The sequence below is a fragment of the Chiloscyllium plagiosum genome, unplaced genomic scaffold (genome assembly GCF_037043375.1).
Source record: "Chiloscyllium plagiosum isolate Xiang-an unplaced genomic scaffold, Cpla_swu_hap1 HiC_scaffold_4, whole genome shotgun sequence".
Lineage (NCBI taxonomy): Eukaryota > Metazoa > Chordata > Chondrichthyes > Orectolobiformes > Hemiscylliidae > Chiloscyllium > Chiloscyllium plagiosum.
Window position 1 is genome coordinate 102,045,525 of NW_028270142.1, and position 18,421 is coordinate 102,063,945.

General features: G+C 40.1%; 1 protein-coding gene across 1 annotated transcript; it reads right to left on the minus strand.

Annotated features, from left to right (window-relative positions):
- Positions 1–3,833: 3,833 nt before the first annotated feature.
- LOC148150190 (uncharacterized) lies at positions 3,834–6,708 on the minus strand. The gene is made up of 2 exons (XM_087985874.1): positions 6,061–6,708; positions 3,834–3,872 (listed from the first exon to the last, which is right to left on the minus strand). Exons 1-2 carry the CDS (start codon positions 6,706–6,708, stop codon positions 3,834–3,836), a joined length of 687 nt encoding a protein of 228 aa, XP_087842000.1.
- Between the last annotated feature and the right edge of the window lie 11,713 nt (positions 6,709–18,421).

Below are 18,421 nucleotides of genomic sequence, written 5' to 3' on the forward strand. Positions count from 1 at the left end.
TGATCATGTCCAATCGGCCCAGCCTGAGGCCTAGCACCAACATTAGAAGGAGTTGAAAGCCAAATATCCCACCCATCCACCTCTTGCTCCACATGTGACAGATAATGCTGATCCAGCTTTGGACAGTTTATCATCTCATGGTCCACAACTCTGGAACAGAAGAATGTCAGTTTTAATCTCAAGCGATTGTCTAAGAAATGGTTCGGTGACATCATAATAATGTCTCTGCACTAGTAATCCAGATCCCAGGTAAATGTACTGGTGACATGGGTTTGAATCGCAGCGTGGCACATGGTGAAATTTGAATTCAATAAAAATCTGGAATCAAAAGCTAATCGAATGGTGACTATGATTCACTAATAGAGTCATTGAGATGTACAGCATGGAAACAGACCCTTCAGTCCAACTCGTCCACGCCAACCAGATATCCTAAATTAATCTAGCCCCATTTACCAGCACTTGGCCCAGATCCTGATACACCCTTCCTATTCATGTACCCATCCAGATACCTTTTAAATGTTGTAATTGTACGAGCCTCCACCATTTCCTCTGGCAGCTCATTCCACACGCACCACCCTTTGCATGAAAAAGTTGTCCCTTACGTCCCTCTTAAATCTTTCCCCTCTCACCCTAAACCTATACCCTCTAGTTTTGGATTCCCCCAACCCAGGGAAAGGACCTTGTCTATTCAGCCTATGCATACCCCTCATGATTTTATAAATCTCTATAAGATCACCCCACAGCCTCTGGAAAAAACAGCCTCAGCCTATTCAGCCTCTCCCTATATAGGTATTCCCTGCCTTTCGAACACTAGCTTTACACCAATTTGCTTTTATGAAAGACTTACATTAATACCTGTTTTTGCTAACCGAAAGAGGATTTTCACTTCTACGAAAAAGGGCTTTCTCCAGAAGTGCTTTCTCCAGAAGTGTTAATAGATGACCCTCTTCCTCTCTCTCCTACACCCCAGCCTCCTATACCTCCCAGCACCCCAACCTCTGACGACTCAGCCGAACATACCATAACCACCACCACTACCTCTCAGCCTTCCAGTGTGCTCATTGTCTTCCCAATTCTGGTGAGTGAAACTACACAGTACAAACATTATTTCTATTTTATATAGGCTATGTACTTATCATATCTTTCCTACTTTTACTATACGTTCGTGGTATTTTAGGTTTTGTGTGTTATTTTAGTACGTTAGCTTTTGGGTCTGGGAATGCTCAGAAATTTTTCCCACATGATTGCTTCTTCGCTTTATGTCATTTCAACTTATGAAAGGCTTCAAAGGAACGCTCTACGTTCGGATAGCAGGCGACACCTGTAGCTCAAACCCTTCAACCCCGGCAACATCCTTGTAAATCTTTTCTGAACCTTATCAAGTTTCACACCAAATCCTTGCCAAAGCTATGGGCCAAAGGCTGACAAACGGGGTCATAATGTCTTGGTGCTTGTTTGTGCCTGGCACAGACTCTTGCTATTTTCTGTGCCGCAAGCCTCTATGACTCTATAACTTATCTGGTCTAGCCTATATATGACAATGTGGTTGACTGCCCACAATCTGCCCTCAGGGAAATTAGCAGTGGGTAACCAATGCTGACCTAGCCAGCGATGCCTGCATTCTATGAATGAACAAAACAAGAAAAAGAGAGAATTATATAAAAACAAAGGAGTTTTTTATGGCTGGTTGAGTTCAGCTTCTGGTCACTGGTAACCCCCAGAATATTGACGGTTGGGGATTTAGGAATGGTAATGTCATTGAATGTCAAGGAGAAATGGTTAGATATTTGCTTGTTAGATATCACTTCCCAACACTTGTTGTTATAAATTTTACTATCAATGGTATTTGCTTCTATCAGCCCAAGTCCAGATTTTGTCAAGGTCTTGCTGTATATGGATACAGACTGCTTCGCTGTTTGAGTGGTCATGAATGGGGCTGAATATTGAGAGAACATCGACAAGTGACCCCAGTTCTGACCTTATGACAGAAGGAAGATCACTGATAAAGCAGCTCGGGCTGGAGACACCACTCTTACAGTGATGTCCTATAAACTGAGAGAATTGACATCTGACAACCACAACTATTTTTCGTTGTGCTAGTTATGTTTCCAACCAGTGCACAGCTTTTGTCAAGTTCTCACTGACTCCAGTTTTGCTGGGTTTCCTTGGTGTCGTATCCAATCAAATTCTGCCTTGATGTCAGCAGCAACCAGTCTTACCGTATTTGATACAAACAATTCACATTAGTGCAACATAGCTTGTTGCTTGTGAATTTATATGTTTAGATTACATTCCCTACAGTGTGGAAACAGGCCCTTCAGCCCAACAAGTCCACACCAACCCTCTGAAGAGTAACCCACCCAGTCCTATTTCCCTCTGACTAATGCACCTAACACTATGGGCAATTTAGCATGGCCAAATCACCTGACTTGCATATCTTTGGATTGTGGGAGGAAATCCACGCAGACACAGGGAGAATGTGCAAACTCCACACAGACAGTTACCCAAGGGTGGAATTGAACCTGGGACCCTGGTGCTGTGAGGCAGCAGTGCTAACCACTGAGCCACCATGTTGATTATAATAAAGTCGGTCGTGATATTCAGGGGTGTGAATTGACAAAGATTTGGTACTTTCTATACTTGTTTTGTAAAATGCATCAGGAGAATTGGTCAATTTAACATTTTTGTTCCAAATGCTCTTGTGCTATTAAGCCTTTGGAGTTATTTTGCTGGTGAACAATGCACTGTAAAAGGTTTTAGTGTCTATTCATAAATAGATCACACCGTTTTGAAGGTGCATACCTCTATAGAATTCTTCAGTGACCTCTTACCTTCCATGCTGTTGCGGGAAATTGATTTCTTCACCTCTCTTCGATGGGTCAAAGGCAATTTATCTTACAAGGTACCTGATTAAAGTTACAGTTCTGAGCAGTTCTAAACTTTTGAAACCAATATTAATTGCTAAAAGGTAGAGAAACTACACTACAGCAGATGAAGCCAGATATAACACATTCTTTGGGCTTAACAGCCTTAACCATTTAATAATCATATAATTGATATTATTGCCCCTGCTAAAATATTGATTAAATGATTATAAAATGGTTAAGGCTGGAAGACAAAGCTCTAAAAAGAAGCAAATATATATTGAGATTCAGAGAGAGTGGAATTCGGAGCAGAAAATAGTGAAGCAAGAGGAAACTTAAATCTTTTATTTTATTTCTGACTTAATGCAAGTGGAGGATTATTGTTTTTAATGTAACATGAATGATAAGTGGATGCAATGTCATCAATATCAAGATTTTTCTTCAAGAATTGCAATTGTAGTGCAATGTGGAGTAGATAATGTTAGAATGAATTTCCTCTTTTTCAGTCCATAAGCAATATATAATTTGAATCTCCACTTTTTTTCATCGAGGACATTTGTGTGCAAGACTCTTCACGATTAAAATATTTCCGCAAAGCTTCCTTCTAATTTATGAGTCTTCCAACAGTTAGCCTGCTGAGCTCCCACTAGCCGAATTTGTTTATTCATAGTGAGAGTCAGTGGTGGAACAGTTACATTTTTTGGGTCTACACTGCTCATACACTCAGTGTAACTTAAGCTGCAATTTATGAGGGACATCAGATGCAGGGTCACTTGATCAGGGCAAAAATGATGTTTGCCTGACATAGGAGAGTGCAGGGAGCTTTAATACCGATTTCTGCTGTTTAGAAATTCATCATAAAGTTTTCCTTTTCTGCACCATTCTGCCTGCGATCATTGGACTTGCTTCTCATAGCATCAATCCATACAGCTGAACCCATCCTCCCTATTCCACACCCAATATCCACAACTATGGCTTCCCAGGTGCAGGAATGCCATTCTGTAGCAGCTAGGGTAGAAGAGAATGTAACAAGAAACTTTTTATTGCAAGAGACGTTGTAGCACAAGCCATTGATCTCCTACTCAGTAAAATTGCTATTAACATGTGAAATTCGCAAACACTACTACTCTCTGATGAAGACTTTGGGTAGAATTTCAATTTTAAAGGCTGAGAAAAAATTGGAGATAATTCCATTTCTTAAAACTTTTTATACATGTTTTCCAATTATTACTACACCCATGGAAATACAGGTGAGCGCACCTAGAAAGACATCTCTGTTGTTGTCCAGCAGAGGCTACAATTTTGTTTTGAATGAGACATTATGGTGTTACTCATGTTGAGGGAATTCTGGGTAAACATGAACATATTGCACTGTGTTTGGATTTTATTCTGTAGTTTTAACTAAAGCAATCAAATAAAATGTGGACGCTGGAAATCTGAGATAAAAAGAGAAAATAACTTTTGTTCTGGGTACCCTCACAATCAGTTCTACTCATTCCTCCTCCTCCTCTACCAACAGCATAAAAAACACCATTCTCCAGTCAGTTTCAGTTCTGAAGAAGAGTCAGTTCAGACTCAAAACATGGACTCTGTTTCTCTCTCCACCGATGCTGCCAGAACTGCTGAGCTACTGCAGCATTTTCTATTTTATTAAACTAAAGCAATGTTACCACTGTCAATGGTGATACTTGATTGTTATTGTCAGAGCATGCTGTAATAGCAAGACAAGCAGGAATTGCATTCTGAAGTGACAGTCTGGAATACATAGTTAATGTTTACATATCAAAAACAAACATGTTGAACTATGAGATGCAAAAAAGAACCCAAACAAATCAGAACAAAAATAGAGAAATTTTTAACAATGTTTTGAAATGTAATAAGCATGTTTCATAGCCCTATAAATATAAAATGTGCCTATAAATGTCTACATATTGTAGTAATTCATTGAAAACCCCCCATGTGCATTATAAATGTAACAGCATCGCCGCAAATAAACTATAAATACTACTCATCTCTTGTGGTAAAATTTATAAATTGCTTGTGCTCATTCCATCTTAATTTGTCTATACTCCATATTTTGATGAATACATCTCAGGTCACATTTTTTAAATGACTATGAAAATTAAACAGAAATGTACAGCTATTTCCAATGTTTAGGTGTGTATTCCCTGAGCTAAGGAGACAATTAATTAGAAACCTTTCTGCCAGCCTGTAGTCTTGGTTGCTAGGAGCATCGAACAGAGAGGCTAGCATGAACAACAACAACTTACATTTAGTTTTTTTATTATTCATATGCAGGATGAGGACATCACTACCTTTAACATAGCAAAGTGTCCTAATGTGTTTACAGAAATACGATAAAACAAAAGATGAAATCCAGCTACATAAGAAGATATTGGGTTGGATTTAATATTCAAGATGTATTTCATCCCCATTAGAAACCACACAATGAACATTTATGGTGTTCGCTGCAATTCTGTGAGAATCAGATACTTACCTGAATAAATGTTTCTTATTAATTCAGGGAATGTGGATGTTACTCGCTGAGCTAGCATTTATTGCCCATTCCATACTGCCTTTGAGAAAGGAATGGAAGCTGCTTTCATGAACTGCTGTAATATTTGAAGTGTTGTGAGGAAAAGAGTTCCTATATTTTAACAGTTAAAGACAGCAAAAGAAGCAAGGGATGGTGATATAGTCTAAAGAAAGGAAGGTGTGTGGTTTTGAGGGGAACTTGTAAATGGTGGTGCTTGCATGCATCTGCTGCCCCTTATCCCTCCAGATGTTTGTTAGTGGTTGGGTGTTTGAAGGTCCTGGCTCAGGGATCTTGGTTAATGTCTGCAGTGCATTTTATGGATGTTGTGGTTCTGTTCGCCGAGCTGGGAATTTGTGTTGCAGACGTTTCGTCCCCTGTCTAGGTGACATCCTCAGTGCTTGGGAGCCTCCTGTGAAGCGCTTCTGTGTTGTTTCCTCTGGCATTTATAGTGGTTTGTCTCTGCCGCTTCCAGTTGTCAGTTCCAGCTGTCCGCTGCAGAGGCTGGTATATTGGGTCCAGGTCGATGTGTTTGTTGATAGAATCTGTGGATGAGTGCCATGCCTCTAGGAATTCCCTGGCTGTTCTCTGTTTGGCTTGTCCTATAATAGTAGTGTTGTCCCAGTCGAACTCATGTTGCTTGTCATCTGTGTGTGTGGCTACTAAGGATAGCTGGTTGTGTCGTTTCGTGGCTAGTTGGTGTTCATGGATACGGATCATTAGCTGTCTTCCTGTTTGTCCTATGTAGTGTTTTGTGCAGTCCTTGCATGGGATTTTGTACACTACGTTGGTTTTGCTCATGCTGGGTATCGGGTCCTTTGTCCTGATGAGTTGTTGTCTGAGAGTGGCTGTTGGTTTGTGTGCTGTTATGAGTCCTAGTGGTCGTAGTAGTCTGGCTGTCAGTTCAGAAATGTTCTTGATGTATGGTAGTGTGGCTAGTCCTTTGGGTTGTGGCATGTTCTCATTCTGTTGTCTTTCCCTTAGGCATCTGTTGATGAAATTGCAGGGGTATCCGTTTTTGGCGAATACATTGTATAGGTGTTCTTCTTCCTCTTTTTGCAGTTCATGTGTACTGCAGTGTGTTGTGGCCCTTTTGAGCAGTGTCTTCATGCAACTTCTTTTGCGTGTGTTAGGGTGGTTGCTTCCATAATTCAGGACTTGGTCTGTGTGTGTGACTTTCCTGTATACCTTTGTGGTGAATTCTCCGTTCGGTGTTCTCTGTACCATCACGTCTAGGAATGGGAGTTGGTTGTCCTTTTCTTCCTCTCTAGTGAATCTGATTTTATGGATGGAATACACTGCATTGTGCATTGGTGGAGAGGGAGTGAACATGGAAGATGGTGGTTGGGATGCTAATCAAACTGGCTGCTTTATTGTGGAAAGCTGAGCTTCTTGAGTTTTATTGGATTTGCACCTATCCAGGCAAATGAAGAGTATCCTATCACACATCTGATGCTTGGTTTGTAAATCATAGAATCCCTACAGTATGGTAGCAGGCCATTTGGACCATCACATCCACATCGATCCTTGCAATAGCATCCCACCCAGATCCAAACCCCTATCCTACCTCTGTAACTCTGCATAGCTCATGGTTAATTCACTTAACCTGCACATCCCTGGACACTATGGGCAATTTAACATGACCGTGTAACCTGCATATTTTTAGACTCTGGGAGGAAACCAGAGATGCTGGAGGAAACCCACGCAGTCATGGAAGAAAGTACAAACTCCACACAGACAGGTAGAATTGAACCTGGGTCCATGGCACTGTGAGGCAGCAGTGCTAACTGCTAAGCCATTATGCTGCCTTGGTGCACAGATTCTGGGGAATCAGAAGGTGAGTGACTTAGCACTGAATCCCAAGCCTCTGACTGCTCTTGTAGCAACAGCATTTATTTTGTTTTATTTTATTTGTGCATTTCAGTTTCTGATCAGGATGTCGATAGGCAGAATAATCAGGGTTGGCAGTACCATTGAATGTCAAGGGACTAGTTTGGTTTCTCTCTTGTTAGATGATTGTTGCCAGGCATTTGTATGTCAGAAATTTTATTTGTCATTGATCAGCCTAAATTTGGATGATGTCCAGGACATATTGTATCTGAACATGAGCTAGTTCAATATCTGAGGAGTTGCAAGTGGTGAATATTGTGCAATCATTGGTAAACATCCTCACTTCTGACCTTTTGATAGAGAGAAGGTCAATGATGAAGCAGCTGAGGAGGTTTGGGCCTCAGACACTAGCCTGAGGAACACATGCAGTGAAGCTTTGAGATGGAGGTGAAGTGCTGGATACGAATCCAACCAAAGGAGAGTTTCTGCCCGATTCTATTGACTCCAACTTGGTAGGATGTTTTGATACAATCCTCAGTCAAATGCTCCCTTGATGTCATGTGCAGTCATTATCACTTCACCTCTAAAATTCAGTTATTTTGTCCATGTTTGGTTCAAGGGAGGGAGGTCAGGAACATAGTGACTCTGATGGAACCCAAAATGGACCTGAGTATATACGTTATTGCTGAGTAAGAACCTTGTTAATGACCTTGTTCATCACTTTGCTCAAGGTTGGACTGGTAAGTGGTAATTGCCTTGGATGAATTTGTTTTGTCATTTTTGTACACAGGGTATGCCTGGACATTTTCCCACAGTACTGCGTAGACACCAGTGTTGTAGCACAGTTGATGTAGGAGCGTGACTAATTTTGGAGCTTACATCTTCAGTATTAATGCTTTTAGCCCTTTCTATAGTGTGATATGTTTGCTGTTTGGTCTGCAATTAGTACTGTTTTTCGGATTCACCAGGTTGACAGTTTATTTACAGGTATGTCTGTGCTGGTCCTGGCACATCCTTCTGCATTTCTCACTGAAGCAGGGTAGATCACCTGGCTTGCTGATAATGGTGGAGTTGGAATATGTCAGGTTATGACATTATAGATTACAAGTGAATACAATTCTGATGCTGCTGATGCCCACAGTGCCTTATGGATGATCAAGTTGAGTTGTTAGATCTGTTTGAAGTCTGTTCATTTAGCAAGGCGGTAGTGCCACAAAACATGATTGATGGAATCTTTAATCTGAAGATGGGACTTCACCACAAGGACTTTTCAGTGGTCACTCATATGGATACTGTCAAAGACAAACACATCTGCTGGATAGATTGGTGAGCACAATGTATAAATCTGAAATTAAATCTTTCCGCACTACCAATTCAGATCCTGTAACTACCAATGTATTAGACATATGCTCGTCTATAGATATTTTTATTCTGCATTGTCCATGCTTTGCTTATATATGGAATGTTTTGTTGCACTTTTCAGCTGTAATGGAGGATTTCCTGTTCTTTGTGGCTATAATGGAGGTTTGTCTGTGCTTCAGAATTTTGCTAAGACTCATGTTCAGAATTGTGTGCCTCTTTACATTTTCTGATGTTTATCTGTTTGAAGTGTTTTGGTTAACATTTTCACCAGCTCTCTGCCCCCAGAATATATAAATTCTGTCTTGTGGCCCTCGGTTTAGTTTTTCTATCCATGTTCAAGAAAACCTGTTAGTTTCACTCTTTTCCACTTTCTTGAAGTTAACGAGTCCAATTATGCCAATTATACCCTTGGTTTGGCATCTCAGGTGTGAACTACTTTCAATCTCTATGTCATGCTCTTCCCCTCTGTGACTCAGCTTGGGGTAGGGTAGATATGGTTTCCACTCTGCAACAGTTAGGTTGTAGGAACAGGTCTCAGAAATATTTGGATTTGTGGTTTTCCTGACAATCTTAAAGGAATCAAGGCCACAGAAGAAGCATCAACAATAAAAATATGGGAAATAGAAACATAAAATGGAAAAAATAAAAGAGATAGAACAAAAGCAGTAAACTAAATAAACTAATTGTGTACTTCATGAAATTTCTAAACCAAGAAGAAAACATCCCAAAAAGAATTGAAAGGCGAACATTTACTTTAGGGGAGCTAATGAAAGCTTTACTAAACTACAGCTATTAAAAAATATAAGTAATTCTATTTTACTGATTAAATGATAGATGATCCAAAACTAAGAACAATAAAAATTTTAGTATTCTTTCACAAAAGAGGGGATTTGCAGAATTAACACTTCTGCTGCTTCCCTAGATATTCAGAAAGATCCACAAAAGCTTCAGGAATACACTCAAAGACCAACTCAATATAATGTGATCACTGTGTTGGGAGATGCCACAGCAAAGTGTATGAGTGTGACCTTTCCACAGAGTTACCATCAAAGTCGCCCTTGGAATTAGTGGTTGCTTCCACATCAATTGAAAACCTTTGGAAGGACTTCCTTGAGAAAGGACAATCCTATTGATGCTAGGGATGGATGCAAGTATGAAGCCATAGTGGCAGCTAACAACAATTAGATGGTTTAAGTACAGTCAAACCAATTAAATTGGTAAACAGATCCATTTTACTGCACCTACACAAAAGCTTTATGTGATGTTGATAAAGCATATGGCACCAAAGGACAGTGGGATAGCACATGCAGGAAATTTAGTTTCAAAGGCCAAACCAGATCCCAGTACAAAACAAAGCTGACCAACAAAATAGTACTACACTGGTAACAAGGTAGATGTTAAGAATGTACACAAATGCAAACACAGCAATGAAGTTCAGAACTAGCCAAGCAAAAGACATATGTCAGAGGATGACTAAGTTCCACATATTGTTTACCTCAATCATCATGTTTACAGAAATAAGGTAATGTGGAGCTTTTATAGCCATAAATATCTTAAGTCCTAAAAAGGTTGGCACACATACCTGATAGATGCCAATGGACTATGAGATATTGGCATCATCATAATTAAGAGGATTTGTTCATTTTGGCCATATAGAGGTAAATTTGGTGACTACAATAAGATATTTTCAAGGACAAACAAGTCCTAATATCCACAGCACTGCCCCAAGATGTCTTCCTTGTGTTACACCAGGAACACACAATTATTGAATGCACAAGACAAAGAGCAGATGAATCTATGTACTCACCAGCAATTAATCGGGATATTTAAGGACTCATGAATCTTTGCCAAATGTACCAACCCCAGCAGTGAGTGTCTACATTCACATGATGTTCCATTCACTATTTGGTACAAATAAAGCAACAAACTTATTCACAGTGCAGAAGATTATATCCTTGTCGTGAATAACTTCTTGAAAGATCCCATTGTTGAGAGACTCAACAATACAGTGAGTGCTATTTTCAATTTATTCAGTGTCCCAGAGCAGATAGTGTCTGACAACGGAACCCATATGCGCCAAGTAATTTCAAGATGAGATTGTAGTGAAATGTATAAAATCCTGCAGGGGCTTGACAGGGTAGATGTTGCCATGATCTGGAGGTGCTGGTGTTGAACTTGGGTAGGCAAAGCTAGAAGGTTTCCTAATGAAGGGTTTTGTCTGAAACGTCGATTCTCCTGCTCCTCAGATGCTACCGGACCTGCTGTGCTTTTCCAGCACTACACTCTCAACTCTGATCTCCAGCATCTGCAGTCCTCACTTTCACCTAAAGTCAGACATAACGACACCAGAATATAGTGCAACAGGATTTCTGAAATCACAAACTTGCCCTTCATCAGATGAAGTAGAGGGTGGTACACAGACACACAATATATAGGCAGAGATAATGGGAAGATAACTCCAAGTAATGTTTGATGATGGGATTAAACTTGTTGATATCATTGTATAGTCGTTTCAGTGATTCTGTGACATGAGTCCAAAGGAAGAAAGTGCCATTGATTCATCTGGAGTCTAGCATTGGTTGGAGGTCCTGTGCAGCTAAAATGTCTTACTTGAACTTATGCATGAAAATGTTGGCATAGTGGGGTGAAAGTTTGGTCCCCATGTCTATTCCATGTGTCTGGATGAAGAGCTGGTTGTCAAAAGTAAAAATGTTGTGATCGAGAATGAAGCAGATGAGTTATAGGAAGGCATCTGGAAATTGGCAGTTATCAGTACTGACTACTGAGGCTGTTGTAGTGATGCTGTCATTGTGGGAGATATTGGTGTAGAGTGGCGAAACGTGTATTGTGTTGAAGAATGTTCCTGGTTCAACTGGTCCATGGTTGCTGAGTTTCTGTAATAAGTCTGTCGTGTCACAAAAGAAGTTGGAGGTTCCCTGTACAATGGGTTTCAAGGTGGTCTCAAAGTAGTCAGAGAGGTTCTCACAATATAATGGGACATCTGGGTGTGTTAGCTTTGTGTATCTTCAGAAGGGTAGATGTTGAAAAGACGTTCCCACTGGTGGGGGAGTCTTGAACAAGAGGACTTCATTACAGAATAAGGGGACACTCGTTTTAAATTGAAATGTAGAGTCTGGATCACTGAAAGTATTTAAAGAGCAGGCAGATAGATTTTTGAAAGAATCTGAAGAATATGATGAGCTGGCATGACAGAGGAAATGAGGCATGGAGCAGATCAGTCATGATCTTGGCGAATGGTGGGGCGTTCTTGCGGGGCCAAATGGCGTATATGTTTTATGTTTCTTATTTCCTTGAGTGATACCTTCTTTCTATCCTTATAGTTCCTCTTGATTCAGGAATAGCTCTTGCTGTTTCTTGTTTATTTTTCATGCATGCTGTAACACATGCCTCAAGTTGGAGGGAAAAACTCCAGTATTGTCATAAGTTGTCCTTTATTTCACACTCACTCCCTGAAGAAGCATTTCCAGTACCTAGTCATTGAGTTTGCATTTTCAGTACCACTCAGCTTCCAAAACACAGTAACCAGCTGTTCTGGTCTCTCCAGCACAATTGTAGGAGTTTAAATAGCCGCTTAGTGTTGTTAACAGATGCTTGCTCTTATTATTGCTCCTGCTTTCACATTAGATGGCCTTCTGTCCAGGTATTAAGATGCACCTTTTATAGCTGCTCCTAAATTGTAAAATTCCACGTTAACAAACGTGGTTAATAAAGTTTCAGCAACACTAGGACGCACCTCTAACATAGTAGCTTCCACAATTTAGGAACAATAGGGACATGTAATCATAATAAATTAACTTACTGAACTAAGTGACCACAGTCAAATAGTATAACTTAGTGCAGAAGACAGGCATAGAGATAAACAATTTATGAAAAGTTTCTGTAAAATTGTTCAAATATGATAAGCATTGGCCTCAATAATCTATTTTCTTTCAGAGACCTGACCATTATTCCATTCATGGAGCTTATTTTGTTTTAACCAACCCTCCCAATATTTTTGATCCACGAGCTCTTCCAAATCTGGACATTCTTGTTTGACAAGGCTTTGCAGGATGCAGCACCACTATGATGCCAAAGAAACTTTGTGAAACACCTAAACCTGTTCAGACACTTGAACCTTTGTTTCAGTAGCAACACAATGTGCTCAATCATTCCTGAATTAACAGACATGGAATGCACACACACTTGCTCGATATTGGCTGCTCCCCTGATTAAGATGGTCACATAACTCTTCCCTTGTCAGAAGAGCACTGAAAGACTAAGATAATATGCAAAACTTTCATTCTGTATAAGTGAATGAGTTTTGAGTAAGTTAAGATCAAGTCCAGTTAATTTTATTGACATAAAAACAGAAAATGGGTAAATGCATATGTTAGTTGATATCTCAAAGACATGTTTGGCTAGTATTTTGATTGTTGGTCTTCAACTGCATCTATTAAACTGCTGTTTCCTCCTTTCTAAATGTTGCCAGTGCATTCCCAACAATTTCTGCTTTTTAAAAAACTTCCAGCATTTTTAAAGTTCCATTGTTTTGAAAATGGAGAAGAGTTCTAGCTTTAACTTTGTCACTGCAGGAACTAAAGTTATGAGAATAATATACAAAATCCTGACTCACATACTTCAAGCTCATTAATATTTACAAATAAAATATGAACACAATCAGTGTTTTTTGTGCATTTAATGCCATCTGATTAGAAATGGTTGTAATGATTATCAACTAAGGGCATCAACTAAGCCAAGAAATCTAGATTAGATGATCAGTCTTTATGATGTTTGCTTTAGCATTATACATCATAATGTTAATTAGAAGAAAAATCCAGCAAATGCTGAGCTGGCATTAAGTATGAAGGACCAAATGATTTGCAAAGGTTTTGACTTCTGACAATAGGTTTCTATCCCACATTAAGGCATGGCAGGTGGACATTTCCACCTCCTTGCACTTCAGCATTTACCTTTATTTTCCCAGTTCCCTTATTTATCCCTTCCTACCAGCACATGGCATCTGATTCCATAAGTACAGACCTCAGAAGATAAATAGGAAAGCTACTGATTTACCACACCTCCAGGCAAGGAACAGTTGATGAAGGCCAGGGGAGACTACACCAGTACCGATAAATTCCTGTGAAACTGAGACCTTATCACATCAGTGCAGCTTGGTCCCATTATTAATCATGAGAGAACAGGATGGAACTCAGGTGTGTTCTGTCAGAACTCTCTTCATCATGTCTACTTATTCACCTACTACTTATTCACCTTCTTCTTGTTCACTATCATGTCTAAAAACAGACTGTCTTTAGAATAATGCTGATAAATACCACCATGCTAGCATTTATTTGGTCGTATAAATAAGAACATGCAAGACAACATGTAACTTGTGTGGTAGCTAAAACTAAAGAAGACACTTCTGTGTGTACCAAATGTTTATCAAACAGCAAACAAAACTAAAAGATAAAATTCTTTTGTTAAATAGGAAAGAGCATAATAATCCACATGTATAATTGGAAATACGTCTGGTAACTCCAGCAGGAGCTGACTCAATTCTGTCTTGATTTCAAATTTAAATTCAGTCTCAGCAGTAGACATGAGGATTGGATCAGTTTCTGGATTCAATGTAACCAGCTTAGGTTACTGAACTGCACATTTGGTTGAATTTGAACACTTGAGTTGCGTTATCTGTCAACAGCAGAGTACTATAACACATGTCCTGCTGTTCTGGCTGTTGAAGTGCTTCTGTGGTTTAATAATACATTTTTAGTTTTACTTAACTGCATCCAGAACTCCATCTGAATTTGATAATGTGGAGGTGTCAGCCTATGTCCTGAGAACGTTGGGCTCTGAAACTAAACTGAGAATCCCATTTTCCTCTGAATCAGAACCTCAGAGTTGAGCCCTGTCGTTGTATGTGCAGCTGAAGAAAGTCTGCATCACAGTGTGTGGGAGGTTTGCTGCCACCATTCATTGTACATGGAGTGACCTAAAGGGCCTGTGTGGTCTTGCATGATAAAGGAAAACAGCTTACTTGTCTAACTGAAAGAGATTCTTGAATTGAACAAGATGTACCGCATGTTAGTAATTAGATACAGGTTACATTGATATGATGGATATTGGAATAGTGTAGAATTCTGAGTGATGTGGGCTGTGCTGAGATTTCTGGAAGAGCAGTCTGTTGAGGTCCTAACTCGATGTCAGGAGCAACTTGCAGCATCTTTTATGTTTTTCACAAGTGGTATGGTGAGATTCCCACTGGGCCTAGCAAAATACTAATTAAGTGGGGCTGTTGCTTGTTAAAAGCCTGGTTAACAGCCTTATTTGCCTCTTTAATATTCAGCTTTTTACTTTACTAAAGTCATGAAGCAAGCTCAATGTCACCTCAGCTGCAGATACTGGAACTGAGACTAGACGTAGTGGGAGGCCAAAGGTAAAGAAATACCCAGTGGTGAGCACAAATACAGTAATTAGAATGCCACATTGATAAATATATGTGCATTTTAAGTCATCCTCTGTTTGATCAGCTGCCATTTTAGAATCAAGAGTCAAGTGACAAGAGCTATCCTTCCTTACAGCCATTAATACTTGAACTCCTCAAATGGAACTAAGTTAACTTTTAATATACAACAAAGATAGTGAAGAAAGAATAAATAAAAATGGTGCATTTACTTTTGGGACTAAGCAGGGACAGTGTGCAGGCAACAAATGATGCCTTCACCCAACTCAGATATCTTTGAAGTGCATGCCAATTAAGTTCTGACTCTCTGTGTTCAATGCTGCACCGTGCTATCATGCTGAACATGACATCGCTCCCATTCAATGCCCTCACCTTCCCCCTCAGATGGCTGCTCTCCAACTCTTCACATCGCCTCTTTGCCTGTTCCAGTTCCGCAGAGTGCAAGATGCTAGGAATTGTGACTCACTGTGTCTGTGTTGTACTGCGAGACCTTCCTAGATCAATCCAAGCAGCTGAATCTCAACCTGAGGAGGCCAATCACCTTCTCCACAATAGCCTTTGTGAAACAGTGGGCTATATTATATTTACACACTGCCTCAGGGGTTCCATAATGAAGTCATCAGCCATGGTTATGATGGTGATGTGATATCTGTTATCTGGAAGTCATTGCTTCACAAATGGCCACCACTATTAACCTAGATCTGATTTACCATCACAATACAATGCTGAGCTTTTTACTTTCAAAAGGGTATTTATACCTGATGAAATGATACTTCTGTAACTCCCTTAACATAACAATGAGATGTGGGTAACATAATGCTGAAGAGTTCAATAGACTTTATTACAGCTCCTTGTGTATACATACAAAAAAATGCACAGGCAGGTACATGTCTGGGCTCAAGCTAAACAATTTTGAATGTAAATTGTTGCACATTCCTCTCAACATACCGTGCTGCAAGCAAACTCAGTAACATTGATGCTGAGACCTTTATAGCATTAGGTTACATGCTATGATATAGTGATGTTATCACGAATAAGAATATTGTGGTCTAGCTGTGAAGCATGACAGAAGAGAGCCATTGTCTCCCCATAGCCATCCTTGTAAAGCATCTCGCCCTTGCAATGAAACAGGAATCAGAGAGTTATCAAGGATCTAGGCTTTGTACCATCTTCAACATAAACGTTTTAAATGGTGTAGTGACATTTGCAGATGATTTGCCATTGACCAAGTGGAACACTGCTGTACGAATGTATTCAGCCACATGATGATATGCTTCTCTCAATGCAACTCAGTCTATAGTCTGTAGTGCCCTGTACTTGGGAGATACCAGTGACATTTTCAAAGCCAATGGTCTGTAGTAATGGCCTTGTTACAAGGAAAGACATGACGCAGTTTGATTGTGCACAAATTGCATGGGTAACAGCCTTGATGCTTTTGTAGGTTGAGAACTGGTCAATCCCACACAGGTCCCCAGTGGATCCTTGGAAGGTACCAGCCACATAAAGATTAAGTGCCACCATCACCTTGATGGCTACAGGGATAGGATGACCACATGTCCCTTCAGATTACAAAACCTCCTGCAGCAGTTGACACTGTGATGATGCTGTGAGGAAAGCCATAACAAAATACCAAGCACCTCCATGAAAATCCAAAATCTTAATAATAGCAAACTTTCAATAAGTCCTTAACCATGTTAATTGCATTGATTAGGAGCATGGACGAATGTACAGGCCCACGCTTGAAAACTCTGCCCCTTTGTAAAGATTGGTCACTCAGGAACGGGACACTTTTCCTGTTTACCCACTGCCAATCCCAACCAATTCAAGTCTCCAAATCTAGTCCCTGTATCCATTCAAAGGCTTTTGTACTGTTAGGCACATATTTAGATGAACAAGAGAAGGGAGGCTCAGCCTGAGTTGAGACCGGTCCATAGTCAAATGTCTGCTGAGCCATGATATAGATAACCATACAAGGCATAAATATTTACCTGGGGTAGTGGATAGTGGAATTGTGCTTTCTTTACAACCCACCCTTTTCAGAAAATAGTGACAAAGAGTAAACACAACAGAAACATGAAAATATTGAAAATGCCATGCCATTTGCATTCAGCTATAAAGATTGAAAATGATGCAAACACACATTAGGTCTCGCGAGATAATGAAATGTTAACCACTATTTTTCTTTTCCCAATATGAATTGCCAACTTGCAGCATCTTCTGCTTTTGTTTCCCAATTCCAATGTTCACTAAATTTTTTTGTCCCAACTTAAATGTCTCATTCGTCGTATTTGATGCCTTGTCCTAAATACTAAGGGAAATTATGTGCACAACCCAGATGTATTTTGGATGAAGAGTTATATATTTTAGAGAGGCTGGTTATCCCTGAAACTTCCTACCCAACCTGAGCTTACCCTATCTCACCAAGAGTGGGCAACTGCCAAAAATTGGCAGCCCTCTGCCATGCATAAATAAATAATTAAGGCGCAAATGAGCTTGTTAAAAGTTAATTGACCACAATATAATGCTAACGGTGCCAAACTATGGGGAGACTGCCTAGAGTGAGATTTATGATGTTTTTCTTTAAAAATCTATTTAAAATGGTAGGAGTGTAGATGGTGTGGTATCATTGGATTTGCCCCTTGCCCATTGATGTTGACCTAACAAGATGCAATCTCTCTTTCTTTCCATCTGCATCATCTTTAAAACCCACTCCACTGCCCCTATCAACTCCTCTGAGTAACTAGCAAAACCCCACAACAAAGCCCCTGGACTTGCCTGGATCCATTGGGCTGTGCCCACGATGGAGGTCCAGTACTCTGTGAACTGTCGGAAGTGCCTGTCATCTGATTTCTCTGGAGTGAGATCCCTTCCCAGTGTAAGGTTGTATTTTCACCAGGCTGCATCATTATGACTGTGCGGTGGCTTTCTAACCAGCCAGTTAGTTCGCTGGTGAGTTCTCTTCCAGAGTTAGGTGATGGTGAAGTGCCGAGTCATTTGCCCCTCTATGATTTTCCACCTGACAAATGTGTCAATTTTATCCTGTTCGTTCAGTAGATTTGCAAAACCCAACGCATGGCCTGCCCGTTATTAAGTCTCCTATCCTCAACACTCCTGTTTCCCGTGTTACAGAGTCTAGTTGGGATAATCCATCCACCTGTGGCCTCACCTCCATTTTAATCACAAGGAGAGAGGCCCACTGCATGTGGGTAGCCTGACTGCTTTATCTGCTTTATGTGCTGGTGTCAGGCAAGGAAGAGAACCTTCATTGGGTATCTAATAAGTCCATCAGAAACACTCTAACCTTAGTTTGTGTCACTCTTTCACTCTGTCCCAGGTCTCTCAAACCCATGGCCACCAGCTGCCCTTAGC